Below are 26,146 nucleotides of genomic sequence, written 5' to 3'. Positions count from 1 at the left end.
GCAGAGGGTGTATGTGAGCAGATCCTGTTCTAAAATACGTGAGAAATGGATGTCCATATGTGGTGGACATTCATATTCTGTTGGACGTCCTTTCTAAAATGCCACTGAAAGGGGCCCTTTTACCTTTAAGGCATAGTAGGCCAAATGAGGGCCTATCGCTCACTAAAAGGGCACTACTACGGGACACTTTAAGGTATCCTGTAGTAGTTTCCCGCTCAGTACATGCTAATCCCACACTGGAAAATATATATTTTTTATTTCCCAGCACAGGAGGCTTGCCCATGGGTGAAGAGTAGGCATGTCTGCACTAATTGGATAGTGCAGGCACATTACCGTGCACTACCCTATTTGCATGTGAATAGCGCGGGAGTTCTTAACGCCTCCTAAATAGGTGGCAGTAAGGGCTCCCATGGTAATGGCCATTTTACCGACACACTAAAAAAGTGACCACAGCGTGCAAAAACCCACATGCTGACACCAGCACCAGCCACTTTTTAGTGCGGCTTGGTAAAAGGACTCCAAAATGTACACATGAAAACTTTAAATGGAAACTAGCACACAAGGAGAGAACTCTAGGTCTAAAGGCCAAGACTTCATCTCTCCTTTTCTGTGTATCCCTTGAAAAATCAGGAAATATTTTACATTTTAACCCCCAAGACATTGTATTAATATAATAAAAATATAAACCAAGTACTGTAAACTATAAACCAGATAGACTCTAGAAGGAACAGCAGAACCTAGTTCAGTCTTAGAAAAAAAAATAAGAGAGAAGAATTATTAACTAGTTTCCATAATGTATAACCCTTTCCCCCATAATTTCAAACTGAAACTTTCTCTTGAGGTAGAAACTTAACAGACAAGAGTATTAGAAAGGATAGTAGCAAGGCTCAAACTGTCCTAAAAGCCTTTCTTTCTCCTTCAACTTCCTGTTCCCGTGTAGGCGGGAAGTTGTAGGAGAGAGATGGGCTTCCAGGCAGGGACAGGTCTAAAGCAGTGTTTGTACTGCTTTAATTAACCACCATATATTAACTGTTATTCTGAAAGGGGTCACTGAGCACGGCTGTGAAAAGGTCAGGTAAAGAAACAGCTACTGTGCTGTTTCGAGGGTCTGAGCCGCTTGTTTAAGAGCAGCTGGGTAAAAGAATAGTTTTTGCACTGTTTGCAGTTGAAATCGGTAACCGGAGCAAAAATGAAACTGAAGCCTGTGGCTCTCGAAAGCCTTCAGAAAAATACTTTCAAGCAATTAGCACCCTCTTGACATGTAAAGCTCAACATTAGGATGGTGCATTCAGTTAATCTTACTCTTAATGGGCTTGGGTCCTAGGTAGGTGCAGAGTTTGTTTCAAGGGATCCACTGGTCTGAATGGCTGCATGTTAGTCTTTTTTTTCTCTAATGCAGCATAATTGTATGTGAACTGTAGAATTTGCTTATATTTAGCATTTATTTCCCTTTGCGAGAAAGTTCACAGTGGTTCGCTGCTTAATTGCCCTTTACCATGCAGTGGCGTAGCCAGACTTAACATTTTGGGTGGGCCCAGAGCTAGTATGGGTGGGCACTATGTATATAGGAGTGAGTAGCATTTCTTGGGATACTCCTAAATAATGCCTTGATGAAGGATTTCTAATGAACAGCCTGCCCAACAAGTGTCCTGCATAAACACTAATCAAATAAATACCTATGTTGCAAACCTTACCACCACCAATTCTGAACACACAAATATCAATAACAGCACCTTTAAAAAGGCAGCAGTGAATATACACAACAGCAGTACGTGTCCCATTGGAAAAGCCAAACAAGTCAGACTGATATAGATCCCCTCACAGCCACATGCCAGAAGAATCTTTCACCTCTGTTACATGCAGAACACAGACCAACCCTCATCAATTACAGAATAAAGGACCAAAACTTTTAAATTGTCCTGTAACTCAGCATCAGCCCTACCCATCAGCCTTGTTCCCCCCCCCCCCATCCCTCCCTGTAGCCTGATATCAGCTCTACCCATTCCTTCTTACCACCCATCTATCCCTGTAGCCTGGCATCAGCTTTACCCTTCCCTTCCTAACCTCCCCCCCCCCCCCATATTCATATAGCTCAGAATCAGCCCTACCCATCCTTTCCTACCTCCCATCCATCTCTGTAGCCCAACATCAGTCCTTCCCTTCTCTACCTTACTCCCTCCTATCTCATTCAACCCCATAGCATCCATCCACATAGCCCAGCATAAGCCCTTCCCTTCTCTACCCCCCCCCCCCCATCCATCAGCCCTTCCCTTCCCTTCCCTTCTCTACCCTAACCCCATCTCCATAGCCTGGCATCAGTCCTTCCCTTCTCTACCCTACCCCCATCCCTCCTTCCCCGTAGTCTAGTGTTAGCCCTGTCCTACCCTTTACCCATCTCCCCATAGTTTGGACTCTCCCCTAAGTCTGCAGGGCCTAATTACCTGGCTGTGCTCCGGACCTGGGATGGAAGTGGCCTCCAAGATTCTTCTGCTGAGTGCTGATACAGTAGGTGGCCCAGCGGGGATGGAGTGCAAGCATAGCAGGCAGCGGAAAGCGCAGGCTCGTGGCTGCACTGATGATGGTGGGCAGCCGCGAGCTAGGAGGGAGAGAGGAGCCAGCCATCGGAAGAGACATCAGTACGCAAGGTGCAAGGGCCAAGGTGCCGCAGGGGAAGGAAGGCTCAGCAGTCATCGGTCGAGATGGGCGGGACTCGATGGAAGAGAGAAGGAGGAGACGCACGCAGCGAGTGGCAGGCAGTAGAGATGTTAGGCGCGCGCCGGTGTGAAGGCAGGCCGAACTGACGACGGAGTAGAGGTTAGAACACCCCCCCCCCATTGGGTTGCACCGGGGCGGTCCGCCCCCACCGCCCCGCCCTCTGTAAGCCACTGCTGATTGCGGCAAGGAAAATAAAAGGCTTAAACGCACGCGACGTGGGGGGCAGGAAGGCACGAAGTGGAAGCACAGTCTGCAGTGCTCTCTAAATCTGTCGGAGGACTAAACTCAGGTGAGCTGCTGTTTTTTCTGTCGGCTGTGCACTGCACTCTCCCTCCCGCTGCAGCCTAATCAGCGCCTAGAGGACCGGCACCGATTGGAGGAGCAGGACAAACTGGGTGGGCCTGAGCTGAGATCAGGCCCACCCGTAGCTACGCCCCTGTTACCATGGATGGATTCCACTGTTCCACAGTGCAGCAAGTGCCCGGAATCACCCAAAATGTCTTTCCCCACCCGCAGAGGAGGACTTTATATTTCTTTACAGAGAAATAATACTTAATTTTCAGTCCTAATAAGAGCTGGGAGTCAGACAGGGGCAGATGGTGGATGGAAGGGGCAGAGAGAGGGCAGATGTGCATGGAAAGGGCAGGGAGAGAGGGCAGACATTGGATGGAGGGGACAGCAGAGAGGGCAGACACTGGATGGCAGAGAAAGAACAAAGACAGATGCTGGATGGAAGGAAGACAGTGAAAAGAAGATGAGGAAAGCAGAAACCAGAGACAACAAACTGTAAATAAAATATATATTTTTCATTTTTTTGCTTTAGGATAAAGTAGTATTGTAGCTGTGTTAATAAATGTTTATAATAGAACATGTAAATAAGGTAATCTTTTTATTGGACTAATTTTAATACATTTTGACAAACGTTCGGAGAACAAAGCCCCCTTCCTCAGGTCAGGATAGGATACTGTAACAGCACTATACTGTATTTACCTGAGGAAGAAGGTTTTGGCCTCTAACAGCTAAATGTATTAGTCTAATAAAATGGTATTTCTTTTCTATATTTGTTTTATTTCTATTTGTTAATTTGTAAAGTGGTGATTGGTATTTGTTAGTTTTTTCAAATTTACATCTGCTGTCTTTATATTTTGCACAGTACTAGGGGACATTTTCTGTTTCTGTGGTGTTGCATTGTATGCAGAGTCTGGCATCTTGGGGGTTCAGTTTAATTTTTGTCTAAATAGAAAGTTTATGATTACTTATTTTATAGTGGATTAGGGTGTATTTGTGTTTGTGAAAAAGACATGGCTTTCAGTTGGCATTGACTGTGCAGGATCGACGATCTGTACTATTCTGTCTGGTTTCGTTTTAAAATAGGTGAATTGATGTTCTAGTGCTCACTGTAGTGTTTGAGATGCTTTCATTTTCCTTGTGTGACTCATAGTAATGACTGCTTATGGTATGGTAGAATTGCTCTATAGGTCCTGAGTGTTTTGTATTCTCAGTATGGTGGTTTTAAGGTTTGCAACATAGGTTCCGAATATGTATGTGGTTTATGTTGCTGTAGGACAGCTGTTGGGCAGACTGTTTATTAAAATTTATTCAGGATCCCCCCCAAAAACTACTCACACCTATATATACATAGTGCCCACCCATATTAGCTCTGGGCCCACCCAAAATGTCAGGTCTGGCTACGCCACTGACTTTGCCTGCTAGAGAAGTAGCACTGCTACTGACCTGAATTAGGTGTTAATTAAGGTGTGAGGAAGTAGAATATTTGCTAAGGTTACTAAGGGCAATCTGATTACTGGGCTAGCTTCAAAGGGTTTGTTTGAAGCAGTATCCTTAGAATCCAAACTATCTAGAGAGGAAAGGTCCAACTTAACTTTCTTTCTGAGATGTTCTGAGAGAAGAGGATATTTCTCTGGTAAGTGACATTATTTTGCTCTGTGCTTGGTAACTTAAAAATTGGGTTTAAAAGAGGAATTGTAGGACAGGGCTCTACAAACCCCAGGTGCCAGATTGCCAAAGCAACTGAAAAATCAGATCTGGCACCTAGGTTTTGCCAGCACTGCAGAAAGAACAGCAAAAGTTTCTGCCTCTTACCTCCCAATGCGGTACCTTTGAAATGCACATGTACAGGCATATCTCTTTCTCTCATTCCTTCCATTCACCTGAGCCCAGGCCCACCCTAGAGACAGTGGAAGAAGAGGCTGCTGCATGTCAAGCAGCCTCATCTTCTGCTTTTCAGTACTGAAAGTAAAATTTGAACCGCAGAATTCAGATTTTACTTTCAGCACTGAGAGGCAGAAGATGAAGCTGCTGCTTTTCTTTCGCCCTCCCTCCCACTGCCTGTAAGGTGATAGAGGGAAAAGCAGTGGGTGTTATGTTCTGGGGGGTGGGGGGGTGGGAGGGATAAGGTTATCAGATGCCCAATTGTCCCAAACTAAAGCATCTGCTGTGACCACTTGTCCCTGATTCCAGTGCAGATAAAGTGCAGAGAGGAGCAAAGGTCAGTGTCTACCAGTGAGCATATGTACAGGCAAAGGCAGAGATAGGGACTAGCAGGAAGCAAATGTATGTGCTGAAGGAACTGGGAAGCAAATGTATGTGCTGAAGGCAATGCTACATCCCTGCCCCATCCTTGTACACAGGAGGAGGGAGCAGAAATGTGGCAGTGCCCAGGGCCGCCGAGAGACTGGGCCAGGCCCGGGGCAAGGCCACCCCTGGGGCCCAGTCCAAGTGACCCACCCCGAGGCTGCCACGCCGCAGTCCCCAGTCTCCACCCGCCCACTGGCCCTGTCAACAGCCCCCCTCCATTCAAATCACAGCACCTCACCTCCATGTGAAAAGCACAGCAGCAGCAGATCGCCTCCCTTCGGGCCTTCCCTCCCTGTGTCGGCGGGACACAGGGAGGGAAGGCCCGAAGTGAGGCGATCTGCCACTGCTGCGCTTTCACACGGAGGTGAGGCACTGTGATTTGAATGCAGGGGGCCTGGCCCGGTGGCGGATGGAGGGGGGCTGTCAACAGAACCGAGGGCGGGTGGGTGAGACCGGGGATTGCCCCCCTCTCGGCGGCCCTGGCAGTGCCTTCAATGCATGCATCTGCTGTGACCAAGGCTCTGCATGCTGCACTTTTATTACTGCAGACCCAGCCCATGTCAGAGTGCTGACTGCACCTACAAGATTGTGGATATGGGTGGGGGTTGAGAGAGATGGCATATACTAGAGTGGAGAAGAAAGAGGAGGAAAAAAAGGGAAAAAGAAAAGATGAGGCAGATGCAGGAGGGAGGAGAAAGGGAAACAGAATGCTAAATGGGAAGAGAAAAGGGAAAGAGTGGGAGAGATGGCAAGTGCTGAATGGAGGAGAAAGAGAGAGCTCATGCTGGACAAGAAGTGGAGAGGAGCTGCAAATACCAGTGGAATGAGAGCATGGTGTCTGGGATTTTTGCCTGGTATAAGCAGGAATTTAGATGTTTGGGATTGCGAGGACAGAAGGGGAACTGGAAAAATGAGAGAAGGGAAGTAGGGAGTGGGCTCTTTATTATTAGGCATCTAGGGAAGGAAGGTGAGGCAGGCTCAGCAACTGGGAGAATAAGGAATTCAAGAACAATTGTTGGGTAGAGTGTAGAGCAGGGATTATATGAGTGAAGTGGGGATGCAGAGAATGGAGACTAGGAAGAGAAAATGTAAACAGAGGGGAAGATGGGCTGGGAAGGGTAAGAAAGTGGAAAACAGTTAATAGGTAGACAAGGGGTAAAAAAAGAAAATTACAGACTGGGAATGAAAATATGGTGGTAAGATATGAAGAGATGGGCTAGGGGAGTAAAATAAAAGATGGGAATGGGTGAAGCATAGTGCAAGATGAAGTAGAGAAATGGAATGGATGGAAAGGTAAATGGTAACTGGGGATGAGAAGAGATTGCTGGAAGGGGTGGATAGTGAAATGGAGTGATTAGAAAGGGAGAATCAGAGTGGGGAATGACTGAACCCATAAGTAGATAGAGAGGGTAGGGGTACAGAAAAAGAAGTAGTGAGAAGAGAGAAATGAGTAAAATAAGATAAAAAGTGAAAGATTAATGTCCAGATGTAAGAGAGGAAGAGAGAAAAAAATGAACAGTAGACCCTGCAAAAAGGAGTAAAAATCTACAAAAAGAGGAGAGACCAAGATCAAGGTTAGAATAACAATGGTTAGATGGCAAAGGTAGAAGAAAGCATTTTATTTTCACTTTGGTATTTAAAATATGACATCTATTATCTCCGAGATTCTTTCCCTAAGCTGCGGTAAGTGCTAATGCATGCTTACTACAGCTTAAAAGGCTTATTATGGGATACGCTCAGGCGTCTTGTGGTAAGTTCCCAATCAATGTGTGCTACCCAGGCACTAAAAAATTATTTGTAATATTTCAATGGAGGGGACGTGTGGGAATTTCTGTGCTAATCAGTTAGTGCTGCTATATTACTATGACTTGTAAATGTGCATAAATAAATTTGGTTATTCCTAGTCTGGCGCCTAGAATTTTGGGCTGGTTCCTAGATCCAAAGAAAATTTGTCAAGTTCTGTTGTAGGATATTGATAAACATAATTAGAATTAAAAAACAAAAAACGGCAAGCAAACTTTATTAGCTAGTCTCCATACCCTTTTCCCCATAGTTTTAAAACTTGAATTTTCTGCCACAGCATAAACAGATAGACTCTAGAAGGCACAGTAGGGCCTAGTTTAGTCCTCATTCACACCCACCCCTAGCTAAACTCTTCATTTATAGTCAATTATTCTAATTAGGACAACAAGAGGAGAGTTTTCATTAGAGTTTTAATTACATTTAATTAGTTTCTGAGAAGCAAACACTAAATAAATTACATGTTACACCATATAATCTTAAGGCTCTAATACCTTAATAAGTTTTAATTAAACAACTATATATAGTAGTAACATAGTAAATGATGCCAGATAAAGACCTGAACAGTCCATCCTGTCTGCCCAACAAGATTAACTCATTTTACATGGTATGTGATACTTTATATGTATACCTGAGTTTGATTTGTCTTTGCCATCCCCAGGACACAGACCGTAGAAGTCTGCCAAGCACTGTTCTTGTTCTTAAAGTTCTGACACTAACATCAAAGCCCCTTAAAATTTACACTCCAGCCCATCCATATCTATTCAGTTACGATCAGGGCATAGACCGTAGAAGTCTGCCCAGCACTGGTTTTGCTTCCCAATTACCGGCATCAACACCCAATCTCCACTAAGATTCCATAGATCCAGTCCTTCTAGACAGGATTCCTTTGTGTTTATCCCACGCATGTTTGAATTCCATTACCGTTTTCATCTCCTCCACCACCCGCGGGAGGGCATTCCACGTATCTACCACACTTTCCATGAAAAAATACTTCCTGACATTACTCCTTAGTCTGCCCCCCTTCAACCTCAATTCATGTCCTCTAGTTCTACTGTTTTCCCGTCTCCAGAAAAGGTTTGTTTGCAGATTAATACCTTTCAAATATTTGAACGTCTGTATCATGTCACCTGTTTCTCCTTTCCTCCAAGGTATACATGTTCAGGTCGGCAAGTCTCTCCTCATACAGTTTGCAATGCAAATCCCATACCATTTTTATAGCTTTTCTTTGCACCGCTCCCAGTCTTTTTACATCTTTAGCAAGATACAGACTCCAAAACTGAACGCAATACTCCAGGTGGGGCCTCACTTGTAGAGGGGCATCAACACTTTCTTTCTCCTGCTGGATATAACCCCTCTCTAAGCAGCCTAGCATTCTGGCCACAGCTGTTGCCTTGTCTCATTGTTTCTTCACCTTCATATCCTCTGACACCAACAAGGTGTTGGTGTCAGTTTACTAATCAAGCTTACTAATCTCTCCCCTCCTATCCGGTATCTCTCTTTTGGGTTTCTGCAACACAAGTGCATCACTCTGCACTTCTTGGCATTACATTTTAACTAGGAGGAGGGTAGGAACAGTGCAATGATGGTTGGATGCTGCGGGCCGTTTGCACAACATATGGCATAAGGCACATGAGCAATTTCTGAGCACTGCATATATAAAAATAAATTTTTTTTTTAATTAAATGTCATAGAAATAAATACTGGTGAAATTGTTTTTTATTGTTAGCTCATTACACCAGTTTGAATTAACGGAGATCCCTAAAGTATAGCACTGATTACATTTTAACTGCCAGACCATTCTTTTAACTTTTGGAGATCCCTTCTCATTTCCACGCTATTGGCTATCTTCGTGTCATCCGCAGAAAGGCAAACCTTTTCTTCCAATCCTTCAGAAATATCTCACAAATATATTAAACAGATTAGGCCCCAGCACCGACCTCTGTGGAACTCCACTGCTCAACTTCCATTCCTCTGAGTGGATTCCATTTACTACCACCCTCTGCCACCTGTCGGTCAACCAGTTTCGTATGCAGTTCACCTCTTCTGGTCCTAAGTTCAGCCCTTTCAGCTTATTCACGAGTCTTCTGTGGGGGGGCCGTATCAAAGGCTTTGCTGAAATCCAAGCAGATTACATCTTGCGAACGTCCTTCATCCAGTTCTTTGGTCACCAAGTTAAAGAAGTCAATAAGATTCGTTTCACAGCATTTTCCTTTGGTAAAACCATGTTGCCTCGAGTCCTGTAACCCGTTGGCTTCTAGAAAGTTAACTATCCTTTCTTTCAGCAGCGACTCCATTATTTTTCTTACCACCGACCTGAATCTTAAAAAAAAAAAAAAAAAAACTTACCGATCTGTAGTTTCCTACTTCTTCCCTGTCTTTAGTTTTGTGAAGAGGGACCACATCCGTTCGTCTCCAATCTCATGCAGCCTCTCCCATCTCTAAAGATCTATTAAATAAATGTTTAAGAGGTCCCGCCAGGACCTCTCTGAGCTCCCTCAGTATCCTGGGATGTATCCCATCTGGCCCCCTAGCTTTGTCCACCTTCAGATTCTCAAACGGTATATTTATTTATTTATTTGTTTGTTTGTTTGTTTGTTACATTTGTATCCCACATTTTCCCACCTATTTGTAGGCTCATTGTGGCTTACATAGTACCGGAGAGGCCTTTGCAGGCTCCAGTGTGAACAAATACAGGGTGATGTTGTGGTAAGATCAAGTTCATGTGGCACAGCCACATTAGGGAATCGGAGAACGGAAGAGTTGTGTTATGACCATTACGTGCTTTAGTTTGGTTGTGTTGCAGAGATTAGGCATTTACGTTGGATCGGTAGGGTATGCCTTTTTAAACAGGTTGGTTTTTAGTGATTTCCGGAAGTTTAGGTGGTCGTACATCGTTTTCAAGGCTTTTGGTAATGTGTTCCACAGTTGTGTGCTCATGTGGGAAAAACTAGATATGTAAGTTGTTTTGTATTTAAGTCCTTTGCAGCTTGGGTAGTGCAGATTTAGATAAGATCGTGTTGATTCAGATGTATTTCTAATTGGTAAGTCGATCAAGTCTGTCATGTAACTTGGGGCTTCTCTGTAGATGATTTTGTGAACCAGGGTGCAGATTTTGAAGGCGATGCGTTCTTTGATTGGGAGCCAGTGTAGTTTTTCATGGAGGGGTTTTGGGCTTTCAAATCACATTTTACCAAATCTAAGCCTAGCTGCCATGTTTTGAGCGGTCTGAAGTTTCTTTAAGGTTTGTTCTTTACATCTGGCATAAATTCCATTGCAGTAATCTAAGTGGCTTGGAGGCATATTTTCAAAGCACTTTGGGAGGCTAAGTTGCATAGGTTTCTATGGAACTTTGGGAGGCTAAGTGCTTTGAAAATGAGCCTCTTAGTACCATTGATTGTATCAGGTTGCGAAATGTTTCCCTTGGGAAGAATTGCTTCACGCGTTTGAGTTCCCACATTGAGTGGAACATTTTCTTTGTTGTGGATGCCACTTGGCTCTCTAGTGTTAAGTTACGGTCCATTGTAACGCTGAGGATTTTCAAGCTGTCCGAGATAGGAAGGGTGTGATCTGGGGTGTTGATACTTGTGGGGATGTCCGCGCTGTGTTGGGATGAGGGGATGAGAGGATGAGACAATGAGTTTTTTCTTTATTGAGTTTTAGTTGAAATGCATTTGCCCATGAATCCATGATGTTCAGGCCTAGCTTGATTTCATTGGTGATTTCTGGCAGTTTGGTTTTGTAAGGAATGTATATTGTGACATCGTCTGCGTATATGAACGGGTTAAGGCCATGGTTGGATAAGGACTTGGCAAGTGGGGTCATCATTAAGTTGAATAGGATCGGTGATAGCGGTGATCCTTGTGGTACTCCACAGTCTGCTTTCCACGGTGATGATATGTTTGAATTTGATTTTACTTGATATGTTCTTGTGGTTAGGAAGCCCTTGATCTAGTTAAGTATGTTTCCACCAATCCCGAACTTATCTAGTAATCTTATTAATATATTATGGTTTACCATGTCGAATGCACTAGACATGTCGAATTGGAGGAGAAGGATGTTTTTGCCTGTTGCTATTTCCTGCTTGAATTTGGCTAGAACAGTGAGTAATACTGTTTCCGTGCTGTGGAGGGGGCGAAAGCCTGACTGTGATTCGTGTAGTATTGAGAATTTGTTCATGTAATCTGTAAGTTGTTTGGTTACCATGCTTTCCATCAGTTTGACCACCAACAGGATAGATGCTACTGGATGGTAGTTAGTGATTTCGTTTGTTTTTTTCTTGGTATCTTTTGGTATTGGGGTGAGTAGGATATTGCCATTTTCCTTAGGGAAGAGGCCTTGCTGATGTATGTAATTTAGGTGGGATGTGAGGTCTACTATGAAGCGGTCAGGGGCGGATTTCATTAGATAGCTGGGACAGGTATCTAGTTTACAGTGAGTGTTGGAAAACTTACTAATCATAGTAACATAGTAACATAGTAGATGACGGCAGAAAAAGACCTGCATGGTCCATCCAGTCTGCCCAAGACAAACTCATGTGTGTATACCTTACCTTGAATTGAATTTGTACCTGTCCTTTTCAGGGCACAGACCATATAAGTCTGCCCAGCAGTATTTCCCGCCTCCCAACCACCAGTCCCGCCTCCCATCACCGGCTCTGGTACAGACCGTATAAGTCTGCCCTCCCCTATCCTTGCTTCCCAACCACCACCCCCTCTTCCCCCCCACCTGCTCCGCCACCCAATTTCAGCTAAGCTTCTGAGGATCCATTCCTTCTGCACAGGATTCCTCTATGCATATCCCATGCATGTTTGAACTCTGTTACCGTTTTCATCTCCACCACCTCCCGTGGGAGGGCATTCCAAGCGTTCACCACCCTCTCCGTGAAAAAATACTTCCTGACATCTTTCCTGAGTCTGCCCCCCTTCAATCTCATTTCATGTCCTCTCGTTCTACCGCCTTCCCATCTCCGGAAAAGATTCGTTTGCGGATTAATACCATTCAAATATTTGAACGTCTGTATCATATCACCCCTGTTCCTCCTTTCCTCCAGGGTGTACATGTTCAGGTCAGCAAGCCTCTCTTCATACGTCTTGGAACGTAAATCCCATACCATCCTCATAGCTTTTCTTTGCACCGCTTCCATTTTTTTAACATCCTTCGCAAGATACGGCCTCCAAAACTGAACACAATACTCCACGTGGGGCCTCACCAATGTCTTATACAGGGGCATTAAAACCTCCTTTCTTCTGCTGGTCACTCCTCTCTCTATACAGCCTAGCAATCTTCTAGCTACGGCCACCGCCTTGTCGCACTGTTTCGTCGCCTTCAGGTCCTCAGATACTATCATCCCTGGGTAACTGTTTTGACGGTAAGGAGGGCGAAGTTTAACCAGGTCCGATCTGCCGGGTATTGTCCAATGGTTGGGTCCAATTCATTAAGGAAGTTTTCAATGTCGGTGTTGTTCTGAGGTAGCGTGTTGCGTAGGTTTACAATTTTTTCATTGAAGTACTTCGCAAGTTTATCTGCAGATGGGATGTCTGTATTCGTGGTAGTGACCAAGTTGGTGTCTAGGAGTTTGTTCACAAGTTGGTATAATTTCTTCATGTCTTTGTAATCTGTCCCTATTTTGGTTTTATAGTATGATCTTTTGGCCTGTCTTATTGCGTATTTGTATTTTCTTTGTATTTGTTTCCATGTGTTGAGTGTATGTTCATCTTTTGTTTTATTCCATGCTCGTTCGCGTTTCCTGGTTTGTGTGTTTAACTTTTTCAGTTCATCGTTGAACCATGGTGTCGAGTTATGCTTGTGTGGGGTTCTTGTTCATAAGGGCACATTTCATCTAGTATGCTTTTGCATCTTTTGCCCCATTCTATGAGGTAGTATATGGAGTCTGTTTGTGTTGCCCATTCGTTATTGTATATTAGTTGCCAGAATGTTTTCGTGTCTATTTGACCTCTTGTGCTGTAGGATGTGTGTTCTAGTATTCGTTGTACACCCTTCTTCCGCCATTGTAGGGATAGGTTTAGTTTGTAGTGGTCGGTCCAGAGTGTCTCTGTCCATTTCGTATTTGTTATTGTTAGGTTCTGGTCTGTTGAGAGTTTGTGTGAGATGAGATCAAGTGTGTGCCCTTTGATGTGGGTTGTTTGCATTTGTGGACATTTGAGATCGCATAAACGGAGAAATTCCTTTCATTCTCTTGCATTGATAGAGTTCGGGTATTCTAAGTGAAGGCTGATGTCTCCTAGTACTAGTGTATTGGAGTTGGTTACACATGTGTTTGAAATGAAGTCCATGAAGATGGTCTGGCCTTCGTTCCAATTACCTGGAGGTCTGTAAAACAAGACACAATTCAAGTGATCACATAGGGTTTTGTTGTGGATTCTGAGTGAGGCAATTTCAAGTTGAGGTGTTATGGACTCGGCAGTGGTTTTGGTGGTAAAGTGGGATTGATAGATTAGTGCTATGCCTCCGCCTCTCTTTTCTTTTCTGGTTCAGTGTGTGATTTTGTATCCTGGAGGGCACAGGTCTAGGATTCAGTGGCGTACCAAGGGGGGGGCAGTGGGGGCGGTCTGCCCCGGGTGCCAGTGGGTGGGGGGTGCTCCGCTCCCGCTGCCTCCCGTGGCCGTTCCCGCGGCGCCGCACATTTAAAAAACCGGCGAAGCAGCGTCGCAGGCAGCGCCTCGTGCCCTGCTTGTAAAAAAAAAATCAAATCTCCTTCCTTCTCCTCCTCGTCTTGACGTCTTGATGTCGACTCGGGCCTTCCAATCAATTTGATTGGAAGGCCCGAGTCGACGTCAAGACGAGGAGAAGGAAGGATATTTGATTTTTTTTTTACAAGCAGGGCACGAGGCGCTGCCTGCAACGCTGCTTCGCCGGTTTTAATGGGACTGAGGTGGGGAAGGAGAGGGGCGAAAGGGACTCGGGTGGGGGTGTTCAGAGGGGAGAAGGGGACTGGGGTGGGGGTCTCAGAGAGGAAAAGGGGAGGGGAGAAGGGGACGGGTGGGGGTCTCAGAGAGGAAAAGGGGAGGGGAGAAGGGGACTGGGGTGGGGATCTCAGACAGGGGAGGGAGAAGGGGACTGGGGTGGGGATCTCAGAGGGGAGAAGGGGACTGGGGTGGGGGTCTCAGAGGGGAGAAGGGGAGGGGAGAAGGGGACTGGGGTGGGGGTGTTCAGAGAGGAGAAGGGGACTGGGGTGGGGGTCTCAGACAGGGGAGGGGAGAAGGGGACTGTGGTGGGGGTCTCAGACAGGAGAAGGGGAGGGGAGAAGGGGACTGGGGTGGGGGTGTTCAGAGGAGAGAAGGGGACTGGGGTGGGGGTCTCAGACAGGGGAGGGGAGAAGGGGACTGGGGTGGGGATCTCAGAGGGGAGAAGGGGACTGGGGTGGGGGTCTCAGAGGGGAAAAGGGGAGGGGAGAAGGGGACTGGGGTGGGGATCTCAGAGGGGAGAAGGGAAGGGGAGGGGAGAAGAGGACTGGGATGGGGGTGTTCAGAGGAGAGAAGGGGACTGGGGTGGGGGTCTCAGACAGGGGAGGGGAGAAGGGGACTGTGGTGGGGGTCTCAGACAGGAGAAGGGGAGGGGAGAAGGGGACTGGGGTGGGGTGTTCAGAGGGGAGAAGGGGGCTGGAACTGGGGGCTGAAAAAAGGGGCAGAGAGAGAGAGAGGGGACAGATCCTAGATGGAAGGGGGAGCGAGAGGGAGGGCAGACCCTGGATGGATGGGAGAGGGAGGGCAAATGGTGGATTGAAGGGGCAGAGAGAAAGGGCAGGCAGTGGATGGAAGGGACGGCAGAGAGGGCAGACACTGGATGGCAGAGAGAGAGAGAGTGAAGACAGATGCTGGATGGAAGGAAGACGGTGAAAAGAAGATGAGGAAAGCAGAAACCAGAGACAACAAACTGTAAATAAAATATATTTTTTTATTTTTTTTGCTTTAGGATAAAGTATTGTAGATGTGTTAAATGTTTATAATAGAACATGTAAATAAGGTAATCTTTTTATTGGACTAATTTTAATACATTTTGACTAACTTTCGGAGAACAAAACCCCCTTCCTCAGGTCAGGATAGGATACTGTAACAGCACTATACTGTACTGACCCGAGGACGGAGGTTTTGGCCTCTGAAAGCTAAATGTATTAGTCCAATAAAATGGTATTATTTTACTTTCTATATTTGTTTTATTTCTATTTGTTAATTTGTAAAGTGGTGATTGGTACTTGTTAGGTTTTTTTTTCAAATTTACATCTGCTGTCTTTATATTTTGCACAGTACTAGGGGACAGTTTCTGTTTCTGTGGTGTTGCATTGTATGCAGAGTCTGGCATTGGGGGTTCAGTTTAATTTTTGTCTAAATAGAAAGTTTATGATTACTTATTCTATAGTGGATTAGGGTGTATCTGTGTTTGTGGAAAAAGACATGGCTTTCAGTTGGCATTGACTGTGCAGGATCTACGATCTGTACTATTCTGTCTGGTTTCGTTTTACAATAGGTGAATTGATGTTCTAGTGCTCACTGTAGTGTTTAAGATGCTTTCCTTTTCCTTGTGTGACTACCCTAGGTATGCCACTGCTAGGATTATAGGGTCCTTTTGGTCATGGATCCAAGTTTCAGTGAGGAAGAGTAGGTCGAGATTTTCTGACATGATCCAGTCTGTTAGTATTGCTGTTTTATTTACAGCGGATCTGGCGTTGACGTAGCCCACTTGGATTGTTTGGAATGGGTCTTCTGTATTTGGTGTTAGGTGGATTTTTGTTAGTTGTCGTTTCTTGGTTGAGGTGAGTCTGTTTGGGCCCTTCTTTCCCTTCTGTTGTGGTTGTTCGCATGTTAGTGTTCTTCCTTTGTTTAGGTTGTTATCAGTGTGGTGAGGTGTGGTGTATTTGATCAATCTATGATGATTGTGTAGTATGGGTATGATGTTGTTTTCTGCAAGTGGGGTGGTTAGTGTTAAGTGGATCAGTGTTAAGGAGTAGATTATTAGGAGTAGTTTGAGGGTATTCATTATGGTATATATTTCCTGTGGTTACTATTAAGACCGTGTTGCCACAATCTGCTGTCCTCACAAGCCTGCCTTCTCCGGTTGATCAAATGCAATGCAAAAGGCTCCTTCTCAGGCACGCCCATTCTGCTGAAGGTGTCTTCAGTTCACTAGCAATAATTATTCAGTTTTTACTTTGGTTTTTACTGTCAGGCCTTTCAAGCCTTGTCAGTTGTAAACTCTCAATATCTTGAAATATAATAGGCACTTTACTCATGGTCTGGTGATCGGACGCGTTGCCCAGGGCACAGAGATTCCGCAACCCTGGGAGCTGTGTCTATGTTGGAGGTAGACACCAGAGGGGGGCAGCAGTCTCAGGCTGTCGCTACTGCTTTGCTCTGAGCCCCTCGGAGCCTGTCTTCGGGGCCTCCGCCTTGTTGCCCCTTCTCCTCTTGTTGCTGCCGCTGCGCTCTGGTCTCGGTGCTGTCGACTGAGCCTTCAGCGGCCTCGGCGGTTCTCTCCGAGAGCGTCCTCACGCCTCCATAACTCCCATGCTCCTGGGGCAGCTTCACCGGATAGTGCTCCCCTTTCCTGCTGCCGTCTGAGGAACCGGCGGGCGGGCGAGGAGACAGGGCCGGGCGCACGATCGCTTCCACACAGCCCGTGCTGTCCCCCGTGGGAGAGGCTTGATCGTCTGTCCCTGCTCTGGGTGGGCAGGTGGGTGAGGAGGCAGAGTCGGGTGCGCGGTCGCTGTCCCTTGAGCCTCGTGCGGTCCCCCTTGGGGAGAGGTTCGGATGCCTCCCCCTGCTCCGAGGGTGACAGCAGTGCCATTTGCCAGACCCGCACAGGCTCCCTGAGCGCCGCCTGCTGCTTCGTGCGGTCCCCCGTGGGGGGCAATTCAGACTGGTGCCCAATTAACTCAGAACAAGTTAGGGCAGCTGTTTTGCTTAACTTTATGCAATTGCTTAAACTCTTTCTTCCGTAAATGGTGCAGTATCCACTCCATTCCCAGATATTCCCTCAGCAGCCAATCGTGGTCCTTTCCTCCGTGAACACCGAAGAGAAATAATTGTTTAGCACGTTCGCTTTATCCTCCTCACTCTCCATATAGCCATTCTCATGATATTTCAGTCTTGCAATTCCATTCCTATCTTTTCTCCTTTCTCCAATATATCTGAAAAAGGACTTGTCACCTCTTTTTACATCTTTAGCCGTTTTTTCTTCCGCTTTTGCTAGCCATATTTCCCTCTTCACTTCTTTTGAGTTTAATCCGATAATCTTTTCCATGATCCTCTTGTTGCATTCTTTTGAATTTCTTGAACAAAGCCTCTTTTGCTCTTATTTTTTCAGCTACTTGTTTGGAGAACCATATAGGCTTCCTGTCTCTCTTGTTTTTTGTTTACTTTCCTCGCGTAAAGATCAGTCACCATATTTATGGAAGCCTTTAGCTTTGACCACTGATTTTCAACTTCTCATACACCTTCCCATGCCAACAGCTCCTTCGTCAGGTATTCCCCCATTTTATCAAAATCAGTACGTCTGAAATCCAGTACTTTGAGTTTTGTGCATCCACACTCCGCCTTTGCCCTTATATCAAACCATATCGTGTGATGATCACTATTACATAGGTGGGCACCCACCCAGATATTGGAAACACTTCCTGCATTCGTGAGCACTAGATCCAGCATCGATCCTTCCCTCATGGGTTCCGTCACCATTTGTCTGAGTGAAGCACTTTGACAGGCATCCACAATCTCCCTACTTCTTTATGATTCCGCAGAGGGGACGTTCCAATCCACATCAGACAAGTTGAAATCTCTCAACAGTAGCACCACCCCTTTCATACCAATCTTTCTAATATCTTCTATCAGATTCTTGTCTAGCTTCTCCGTTTGTGCCGGAGGTCTGTAACTAACCCCTGTGTGGATACAGGTTCCATCTTCTCTTTCCAGGACAATCCAAATAAAACATGGAAAAGAAAATAAGATGATACCTTTTTTATTGGACATAACTTAATACATTTCTTGATTAGCTTTCGAAGGTTGCCCTTCTTCCTCAGATCGGAAATCTTATTTTCTTTTCCATGTTTTATTTTGTTTGATTTCTATTGATAACCTTTAAGAGTGGACTAACACGGCTACCACACCTCTCTACAGGACAATCCATAAAGCTTCTTCCTTTCCCCAGGTTCCCTGCATTTCAGCTGCTCTGATTTTGTCGCTCATATATAGCGCTTCTCCTCCACATCTTCGGCCCTCTCTATCCTTCCTAAAAAAGATTACAGCCCGGTATAGTCACATCCCATTCATGGGAATCATTGAACCACGTCTCTGTAATAGCAACAATATCCAAGTTTTCTTCAAACATCAGGGCTTGCAAGTCTTGAACCTTTTTACCTAGACTACGCGCGTTCGTGCTCATTGCTTTCCATGTGCTTAGTGAGTTTAGGTGTTTTTCTATATTTAGATGACCTTTCCCTCTGCCATCATGTTTATTCTGGGGGTGACTTTCTGAATTCCCTTGTTTCCTTTTGTCACCCTTGCCTTCTAGTTTAAATGTCTTGAAATATACTGTCTGAATGTAATGTCATAATGACTGAATATAATACGAAGATGCAGACAGAAGTCCAGCAGCGAGAGGGGTGCTATCCAGTCTTTTGCATTGAGTGCCACATGTATGATTATCTTTCAGTAGGTGAAAGTTATGTGTGTGTTCGATGCAAAAAGCTCCTAGCTCTCAGAAAACGAATCCATTCTCTTGAGGCTAGAGTAGCAGACTTGGTGGAGCTGAGGGAGATAGAGAGGTACATAGAGGTGGCCTATAGGGATGTCGAGAACTCCCACCTCCAGTCTGGCAGACCCTGCCTTGGAGGAGAGAGGTCTTCTAAAAGGAGAGCATCACTCTGGTGCACCTGGAAGTAATCCTGTAGCCAGGATCAGCCCACCAAGGGATGCAATATCCTCTCTCACCGAGGATGTGTCTCCAGGAGGTAATTGTGATGGGGCCACTTGATAACATATGATCAGATTTAATATTGGCTTTGGAGTAAATACATACAGAAAATCCAATACGTTAGCATTTAACTTTGAAAATATAGACTATGATAAAATGAGAAGAATGGTGGAAAAAAACAAAACTTAGAGGAGCAGCTGCGAAGGTCAAAAATTTACATCAGGCTTGGATGCTGTTCAAAAATACCATCCTGGAAGCACAGGCCAAATATATTCCATGTATTAAAAAAGGAGGAAGGAAGTCCAAATGACAGACTGCATGGTTAAAAAGTGAGGTGAAGGAAGCTATTAGAGCTAAAAGAAAATCCTTCAGAAAATGGAAGAAGGATCCAAATGAAAATAGTAAGAAACAGCATAACAAATGAAGTCAAATGCAAAGTGCTGATAAGGAAAGCAAAGAGAGACTTTGAAAAAAAGATTGTGTTGCCGGCAAAAACATATAGTAAAAATGTTTTTAGATATATTAGAAGCAGGAAGTCGGCAAAAGAATCAGTTGGACCGCTAGATGACCGAGAGGTAAAATGGGCACTCAGGGAAGACAAAGCCATAGCAGAGAGATTAAATGAATTCTTTGCTTCGGTCTTCACCAAAGAAGATTTGAGAGAAATACCAGTGCCAGAAAAGATATTCAAAGCTAACGAGTCAGGGAAACTGATGGAAATCTCTATAAACCTGGAAGATGTAATGGCAAAATTTGACAAATTAAAAGAGTAGCAAACCTCCTTGACTGGATGGTATTCATCACAGAGTACTGATAGAGTTGAAAAATGAACTTGCAGAAAGTAATATGTAATTTATCTTCAAAATCAAGTGTGGTACTGGAAGATTGTAGGGTGGCCAATGTAATGCAGATTTTTAAAAAAGGTTCCAGAGGTGATCTGGGAAAAATAGTAGAGACTATTATAAAGAACAAAATTACAGAGCATATTCAAAAACATGGATTTAGTGAAGGGAAATCTTGCCTTACCAATCTATTACATATCTTTGAAGGGGTGAACAAACATGTGGATAAAGGTGAGTTGGTTGATATTGTGTATCTGGATTTTCAGAAGGCGTTTGACAGAGTACCTCATGAAAGACTCCAGAGGAAATTAGAGTCATGGGATAGGAGGTAGTGTACTATTGTGGATTAAAAACTGGTTAAAAGATAGAAAACATAGAGTATTTTATTTATTTTTATTTTTGTTACATTTTTACCCCGTGCTTTCCCACTCATGGCAGGCTCAATGCGGCAGGCAATGGAGGGTTAAGTGACTTGCCCAGAGTCACAAGGAGCTGCCTGTGCCGGGAATCAAACTCAGTTCCTCAGTTCCCCAGGACCAAAGTCCACCACCCTGAGTATTCTCAGCGGAGAAGGGTAGATAGTGGGGTTCCCCAGGGGTCTGTCAAGCAATGCTGCGGGGGATTCCCCTGGATTTGTGAGCTGTACCAAGAGGTCGTCAGCAAAGGCTGCAACCTTAAAGCAATAGGGACATATCTGAACACCCTGAATGGAGGGGTTCACCATAATATCCCGAAGGAGAGGGTCCAGCGACAGCACAAAAAGAAGCCCTGCCTCATCCCCTGTAGTACAGGGAAAACCTGGAACTCCAACCCATTGACGAACACCTTAGCACAGGGTGTGGAATATAACACCTTAACGACTGATACAAAGCGACCCGTGAAACCATATGCAGACAGGGAGGAAAAAAGAAAATCCCACTGCATGCGGTCAAAGGCCTTCTCAGCATCAAAGCTAATCAGCAACAACTGTAAGTCATTTTGGTGCCTTTACTCCAAAGTGGCCAGTATTTTCCTAACAATCTTAGCTACTGAGTGGCCCCTGATAAAGCCCACCTACGATACATGGAGAAGCCCAGGCAGGATATGAGCTAAATGTTTAGCCATTATTTTCGCAAACAATTTGGCTTTGTAATTCGAAAGAGAGATAGGGCGATAGGACTCTGGCACTGTAGGGTCACCTCCCTGGCTTAGGTAAGACGATGTCAAGCATAGGGAGCAGAGATTCTATGTTAAATAAGTTGGTGAGTGGGGGTATAATTTCGCACCCATGAATTTGCAAAACTCTGCTCGTAAGCCGTCTGTACCAGGGGACTTAAGTAAGGGACTACAGTCTATCGTCAGTGCAACTTCGTTCTCCTGTATCGGTGAATTTAAAAATCCCTGTCTTCCTGCCCAATAGAGGGCAGAAACACATTGTCCAGGTATAACCTCCCTGAGAGTCCTATATCCAGAGGCGAAGCTTAGAGGTTTCAGTAATAATTGTGAAAAATGTTGCAGATAGCCTCGTCCGCATGAACACTGACCCCCTTGTCATTGCAGACCATTACAATTTGTTGGTGGCCCCCCTTAGGCCAGATCAATCGAGTTAGTAACTGCCCCGCCTTATTACCATGCCGGTACAACATATAGCGGTAACACTTCTGAGACTTCAGAGCTTGCTGATACAGAAGTGTATTCAACACCACCTGAAGGTCTAACACTTGCTGACAATGTGCTCCTGCATGGGTCACTCCAAAGTGTTGCCAGGCACGACAAAGCTGTGAGCCCAATCGCAATATCTCTCTATCTCGTGTGACTTTGAAAAAGTGAGAGTAGCTTATAATTCCCACCCCCCCCCCACCCCCGTAATACAGCCTTTGTGGCTTCCCAGTACAGTATGGGATCTGCTTTGTGAGCAGCACTGTGAGTCTTATAGGTCCTCCAGCAGCTTGAGTCACTCTTGAAAAACAAGGTCTTTGTACAACTCGAGAGGAAACATCCAACATCTACACGAGTCTCGATAGAGCCCACGGCCCAATCCATCCATACCCAGGCGTGATCCAATATGATGTAAGGTCCTATCGATGTAAGGTCCTTTCTCTGCTTTCACCAGCAACTCAAATACCTGCCTCGAGACCAAGAGGTAGTCTATTCGGGCTTGAGCAGAGTGCACTTGACAGAGATGGGTGTAATCCCTTTCCGAGGAATGCAACACCCTCCAAGCATCAATGAGATCCAATAGGTGGCTCACCTGGAGCAGTCCTTTGTTGGTATGATATGAAATGGTGTGCCCTGAAAAGGATCTATCAACATTAGGGTCCCAAACTGCGTTGAAGTCCCCATCCACTACCAGAGAAGTGTGCTGACGTTGTATGAGAAGATTAATTACAGTTTGATAGAATTTTTTGTCATACTGATTAGGGGCATGCAGGTTGCAAATGAGTAAGGTTTGATGGTTGAGAACAGCCTTGACTAGGAAGTTTCTTCCAGCGGGGTCTGCCATCAAGAGTTTTACCTTCTCCGCCACTCCTTTTCTACATAATACTGCAACCCCACCCTTTCTCCCCTGGGCTGCCACTGCCACGCATTCCCCCACCCACCAGGTTTTAAGTTTAGCATGTTCCAAAGCATTGAAGTGCATCTCTTTTAACAGGGCAATGTCAATTTTGTGTCTATGTAAGTGTTGTAGAATTCTGGACCTTTTTATAGGCAAGTTAATCCCAACATTCCATGTTACTAATTTCACCATTGTAAATGTGCTAGTAAAGTGCCTACAACAGCTAATCCTAATTCTTGGGTCCAAGAGGGACATCCCAGCCAGCACCCGCCCCCCCCCCCCCCCCCCAGATCAATGCCTCAGAATCACCATAGCCCAAAGAGAGCTTATCCAACCACCCATCTCCCTCTATCCACAAACAAAAACCCATCCAAAAGAGTCTAGTCAGCTGCTGACCCAGTAAACTCCATCCCCCTGCCCCCCCAAACCCCCCACCCCATAAACTAGAGTTCCCCCCATGAGAACTTTCACGTCTAACACCTCCCTAGCATTCCCCCCTTTACAGTAATACATAATAATTGTGGTCATCAGACCCCGCCTTTTAGTTAAAAAAAAATTAGTTGCTTATATACAGTGTTCAATAATTTGTGTCAGATAAACTACCAATCCATCCAGGCCAGTGGCCTACCCAAATCAAAACAGCAGGGCTGCTGCAGCACGAGGGTCTCTAAGCAGCCTTGAGGCCTGTTAGCTAAAATACCTCAGTAGTCCCAGTGCAGGCCTCCCAAGAAAGCGAAGCGTTTCATGAAATAAAACAAATAACAATGTTCCATCAAGATACAAAAAGGAACAGATATCAAAGTGTCAGTCAGCGTGCCGCAGCTGCGATCATGGCTTCCACTGTCTCCATACCTTCAACCAGTGATAGCACTCGAGCCTCCTCTACTGTCACACAGACCCGTGTAGACCCATTATGAATGACCTTCAGAGCGGCAGGGTACATCAGGGTAAATTTTATTTTTAGGGAGAATAACCTGGAGCAGAAAGGAGAGAAGGCCCTGCACTGCGCTGCCAATCCAGCCGAGTAATCCTGGAAGCAAATGATCCTCTGGTTCTAGTAAGTCAAAGATCTGCCTGAGTGTATCGTTTGTAAGACCACCTGTTTGTGAGCAGAACTCGGAGGACAACCACTCTGGGTTTAGACAATGCAGGTTGTCGAGGCCCCACCCTATGAGCTTGCGCCACTCGCAGGGGTCCATAGCAGTCTGGGAGATGTAGTTCCTTGGTGAGCCACCATTCCAAAAAGCCAATTAACTCTTTTTCCACTATGGATTCCAGGAGGCCCACCAAACGTAAATTATTTCTCCACGACCTGTTTTCCAGGTCTTCCACCTTGGCCTCCAGCGCTGAGACTCCTCCACAGTAGTGACCTGGTCTTCCACAGCGTTTGTATGAGTCTGAAAGGCCATACAGTCTCTAGACAGTTCCACCAATTGGGCTTGTAAGCTCTCCAACTTGGAATCGATGGGGGGTTAGATGCTGCTCCAATAAGTCCTCCAAAACTGTGGTCATTTCTGTTGTAATTTCTGTGACCCATGCCGATGAGACCGTGGGGCCGGCAGGGCTCAGGGACACCGCTGTCTTGTCTTCCCTGGTTTTACTGTGGGATTTTTCCTTGTGAGTCACCCTCATCGCCATCGCCAGGTCATCAGACAGGCTATTAAGGTAGAATTATATTTCACCAGTTGCACAGGCCCGAAAGAAAGAATTTTGTGAGGTCCGATTCTCCTTTAAAACTCAGGGGAACCAGCTGGGGGTCCAGAGCTGCTCACATTAGTGGCTTCCTTCGGTCATGGCGTCACATGATCTCCCATTGAACATTTTAAGTGTTCACTACTTTTGAGCCATCTGAAAATTGCTCTAAGAAACTTAGAGAGAAGTTATCAATATGGGCTACCATTAAGACAGGTTGTTTTACTGTGAGGCCTCGTTAGTAACAAGGTCTCACTGCTCATAATGGGACCTGTGGCAAAATAACAAGTCTTGGGGTATAGTTATCAACATGGGCAACATTAAAATGGGTAATGTTACCACTAACTCGTGATATTTTAGCACAAGTCCCATTTTTAGCAATGAGGGTTATTAATAACTGGGGTTAACTGTAAAATAACCCATCGTAATGGTAGCCCATGTTGATAGCTTCCCTCCCTTAGTTTCTCCTAAAAAGGATTGTTTAAGAACCTTAAATCACATGTCACTTTATGAGGGTACCTCTGTAGAGGTCTGAGTGAAATGCAAGGATAGTGAGCAAATATGTTTCAGTAGTTGATGATACCTTAAAATGTGTGTACAATAGTTTTAATGTATTAGTACTTCAAAACATACATTTGTAAATAATCATATTGATGTGTGTGAAAATGAAAACATTCCATTGCTCTTTTCCACAGATAAGAGAGCATGGATTAGTCTGCCAGTAGTCTTATATTAACAATGTTGATCTACATAGTCAGGATCCAAACCGAGGATTCCAATATTGAGCTAAATAAGCAGTTCTATTCACTCTACTAGACAGGTGTCCCTCTGTATTCTAGTCTATTTCCCACAATCTCTTTATTCCCATTACATATGTACTATAAGAAAAAAAATGATTACCTAAGCACATGATTCCATCTTTTCCTACATAACTGCAGCTCTGTTTATCCACCGTAGTAGTTTCACAGTCACTGAGACGAGACTCTGTTCCCCTGCAATTCACATCCAACAACCAAATGTTTCCAGCATTATGTCCATAATCACCCGAACCCAATGAAACTGCATTTCCACAACCCAGTTCTTTACATGCAACTGTAGCATCATGAAAATCCCAGGTACGCCCACATACAGTTGTCCACTGGCCATCATGAGCCACTTCCACTTGGCCAGCACATTGATTAGGACCTCCTGTTAACCTCACATCTGTAGAAAAACAAAATCAGGAGCAGAAGAAAAGATAAGTATTAAAACTGTGAAAGCAAATTAGACTTTTGTCATTTGTATATAAAGTAGCATGCTTCTTCGCAAGGTTTTCTAATTAGAGACTAGACTTTTGCACTTAGTACAGATGAGGTGTGAATCATAGATGAGATGGTGGAGGTGGTGGAGATGAAAACGGTAACGGAATTCAAACATGCGTGGGATATGCATAAAGGAATCCTATGCAGTAGGAATGGATCCTCAGAAGCTTAGCCAAAATTGGGTGGCGGAGCAGGTGGGAGAAGAGAGGTTGGTGGTTGGGAGGCGAGGATAGTGGAGGGCAGACTTATACGGTCTGTGCCAGAGCCGGTGATGGGAGGCGGGGCTGGTGGTTGGGAGGCAGGAAATACTGCTGGGCAGACTTGTACGGTCTGTGCCCTGAAAAAGGCAGGTACAAATCAAGGTAAGGTATACACATATGAGTTTATCTTGTTGGGCAGACTGGATGGACCATGCAGGTCTTTTTCTGCCGTCATCTACTATGTTACTATGTTACTATGAGGTGTGAATCATAATTATAGCTTTTCTCTCTTTATGTAAGTTCCCCCCTACCCCACCACATATTGTTTCTCTGAGGTATAAATGGGGAAGCTCTTGGGTTTCCATGTTTTCACTTCTGCTCACCGGAAAACCTAGTATGGATCTTCTGATGGGGGAGAAGGGATATACTGTACCTATTCAGTGTCCAAGCTGTGACTAATCTGTTTTCACAAAAATACTGTAGATCCAAGGAAAAAACACAACTTGAAGTGTCTGTATATAAGTGCTAGAAACCTAA

The 26,146-nt window shown here is 45.0% G+C and overlaps 1 protein-coding gene across 4 annotated transcripts in view; it reads right to left on the bottom strand.

Annotated features, from left to right (window-relative positions):
- The window catches only part of LOC115466373 (deleted in malignant brain tumors 1 protein-like), a 278,988-nt gene that overhangs the window by 113,470 nt on the left and 139,372 nt on the right, over nt 1–26,146 (bottom strand). For all 4 annotated transcript variants that reach the window (XM_030197563.1, XM_030197566.1, XM_030197565.1 and 1 more), the window contains one exon: nt 25,009–25,311. In XM_030197563.1, coding sequence (XP_030053423.1) covers nt 25,009–25,311 — 303 coding nt within the window. The remainder of the gene's footprint in view (nt 1–25,008; nt 25,312–26,146) is intronic.

The sequence above is a fragment of the Microcaecilia unicolor genome, chromosome 3 (assembly GCF_901765095.1).
Source record: "Microcaecilia unicolor chromosome 3, aMicUni1.1, whole genome shotgun sequence".
Lineage (NCBI taxonomy): Eukaryota > Metazoa > Chordata > Amphibia > Gymnophiona > Siphonopidae > Microcaecilia > Microcaecilia unicolor.
The sequence above is the reverse complement of the archived record's forward strand: the minus strand, read 5'-3'. Positions and strand labels throughout refer to the sequence as shown.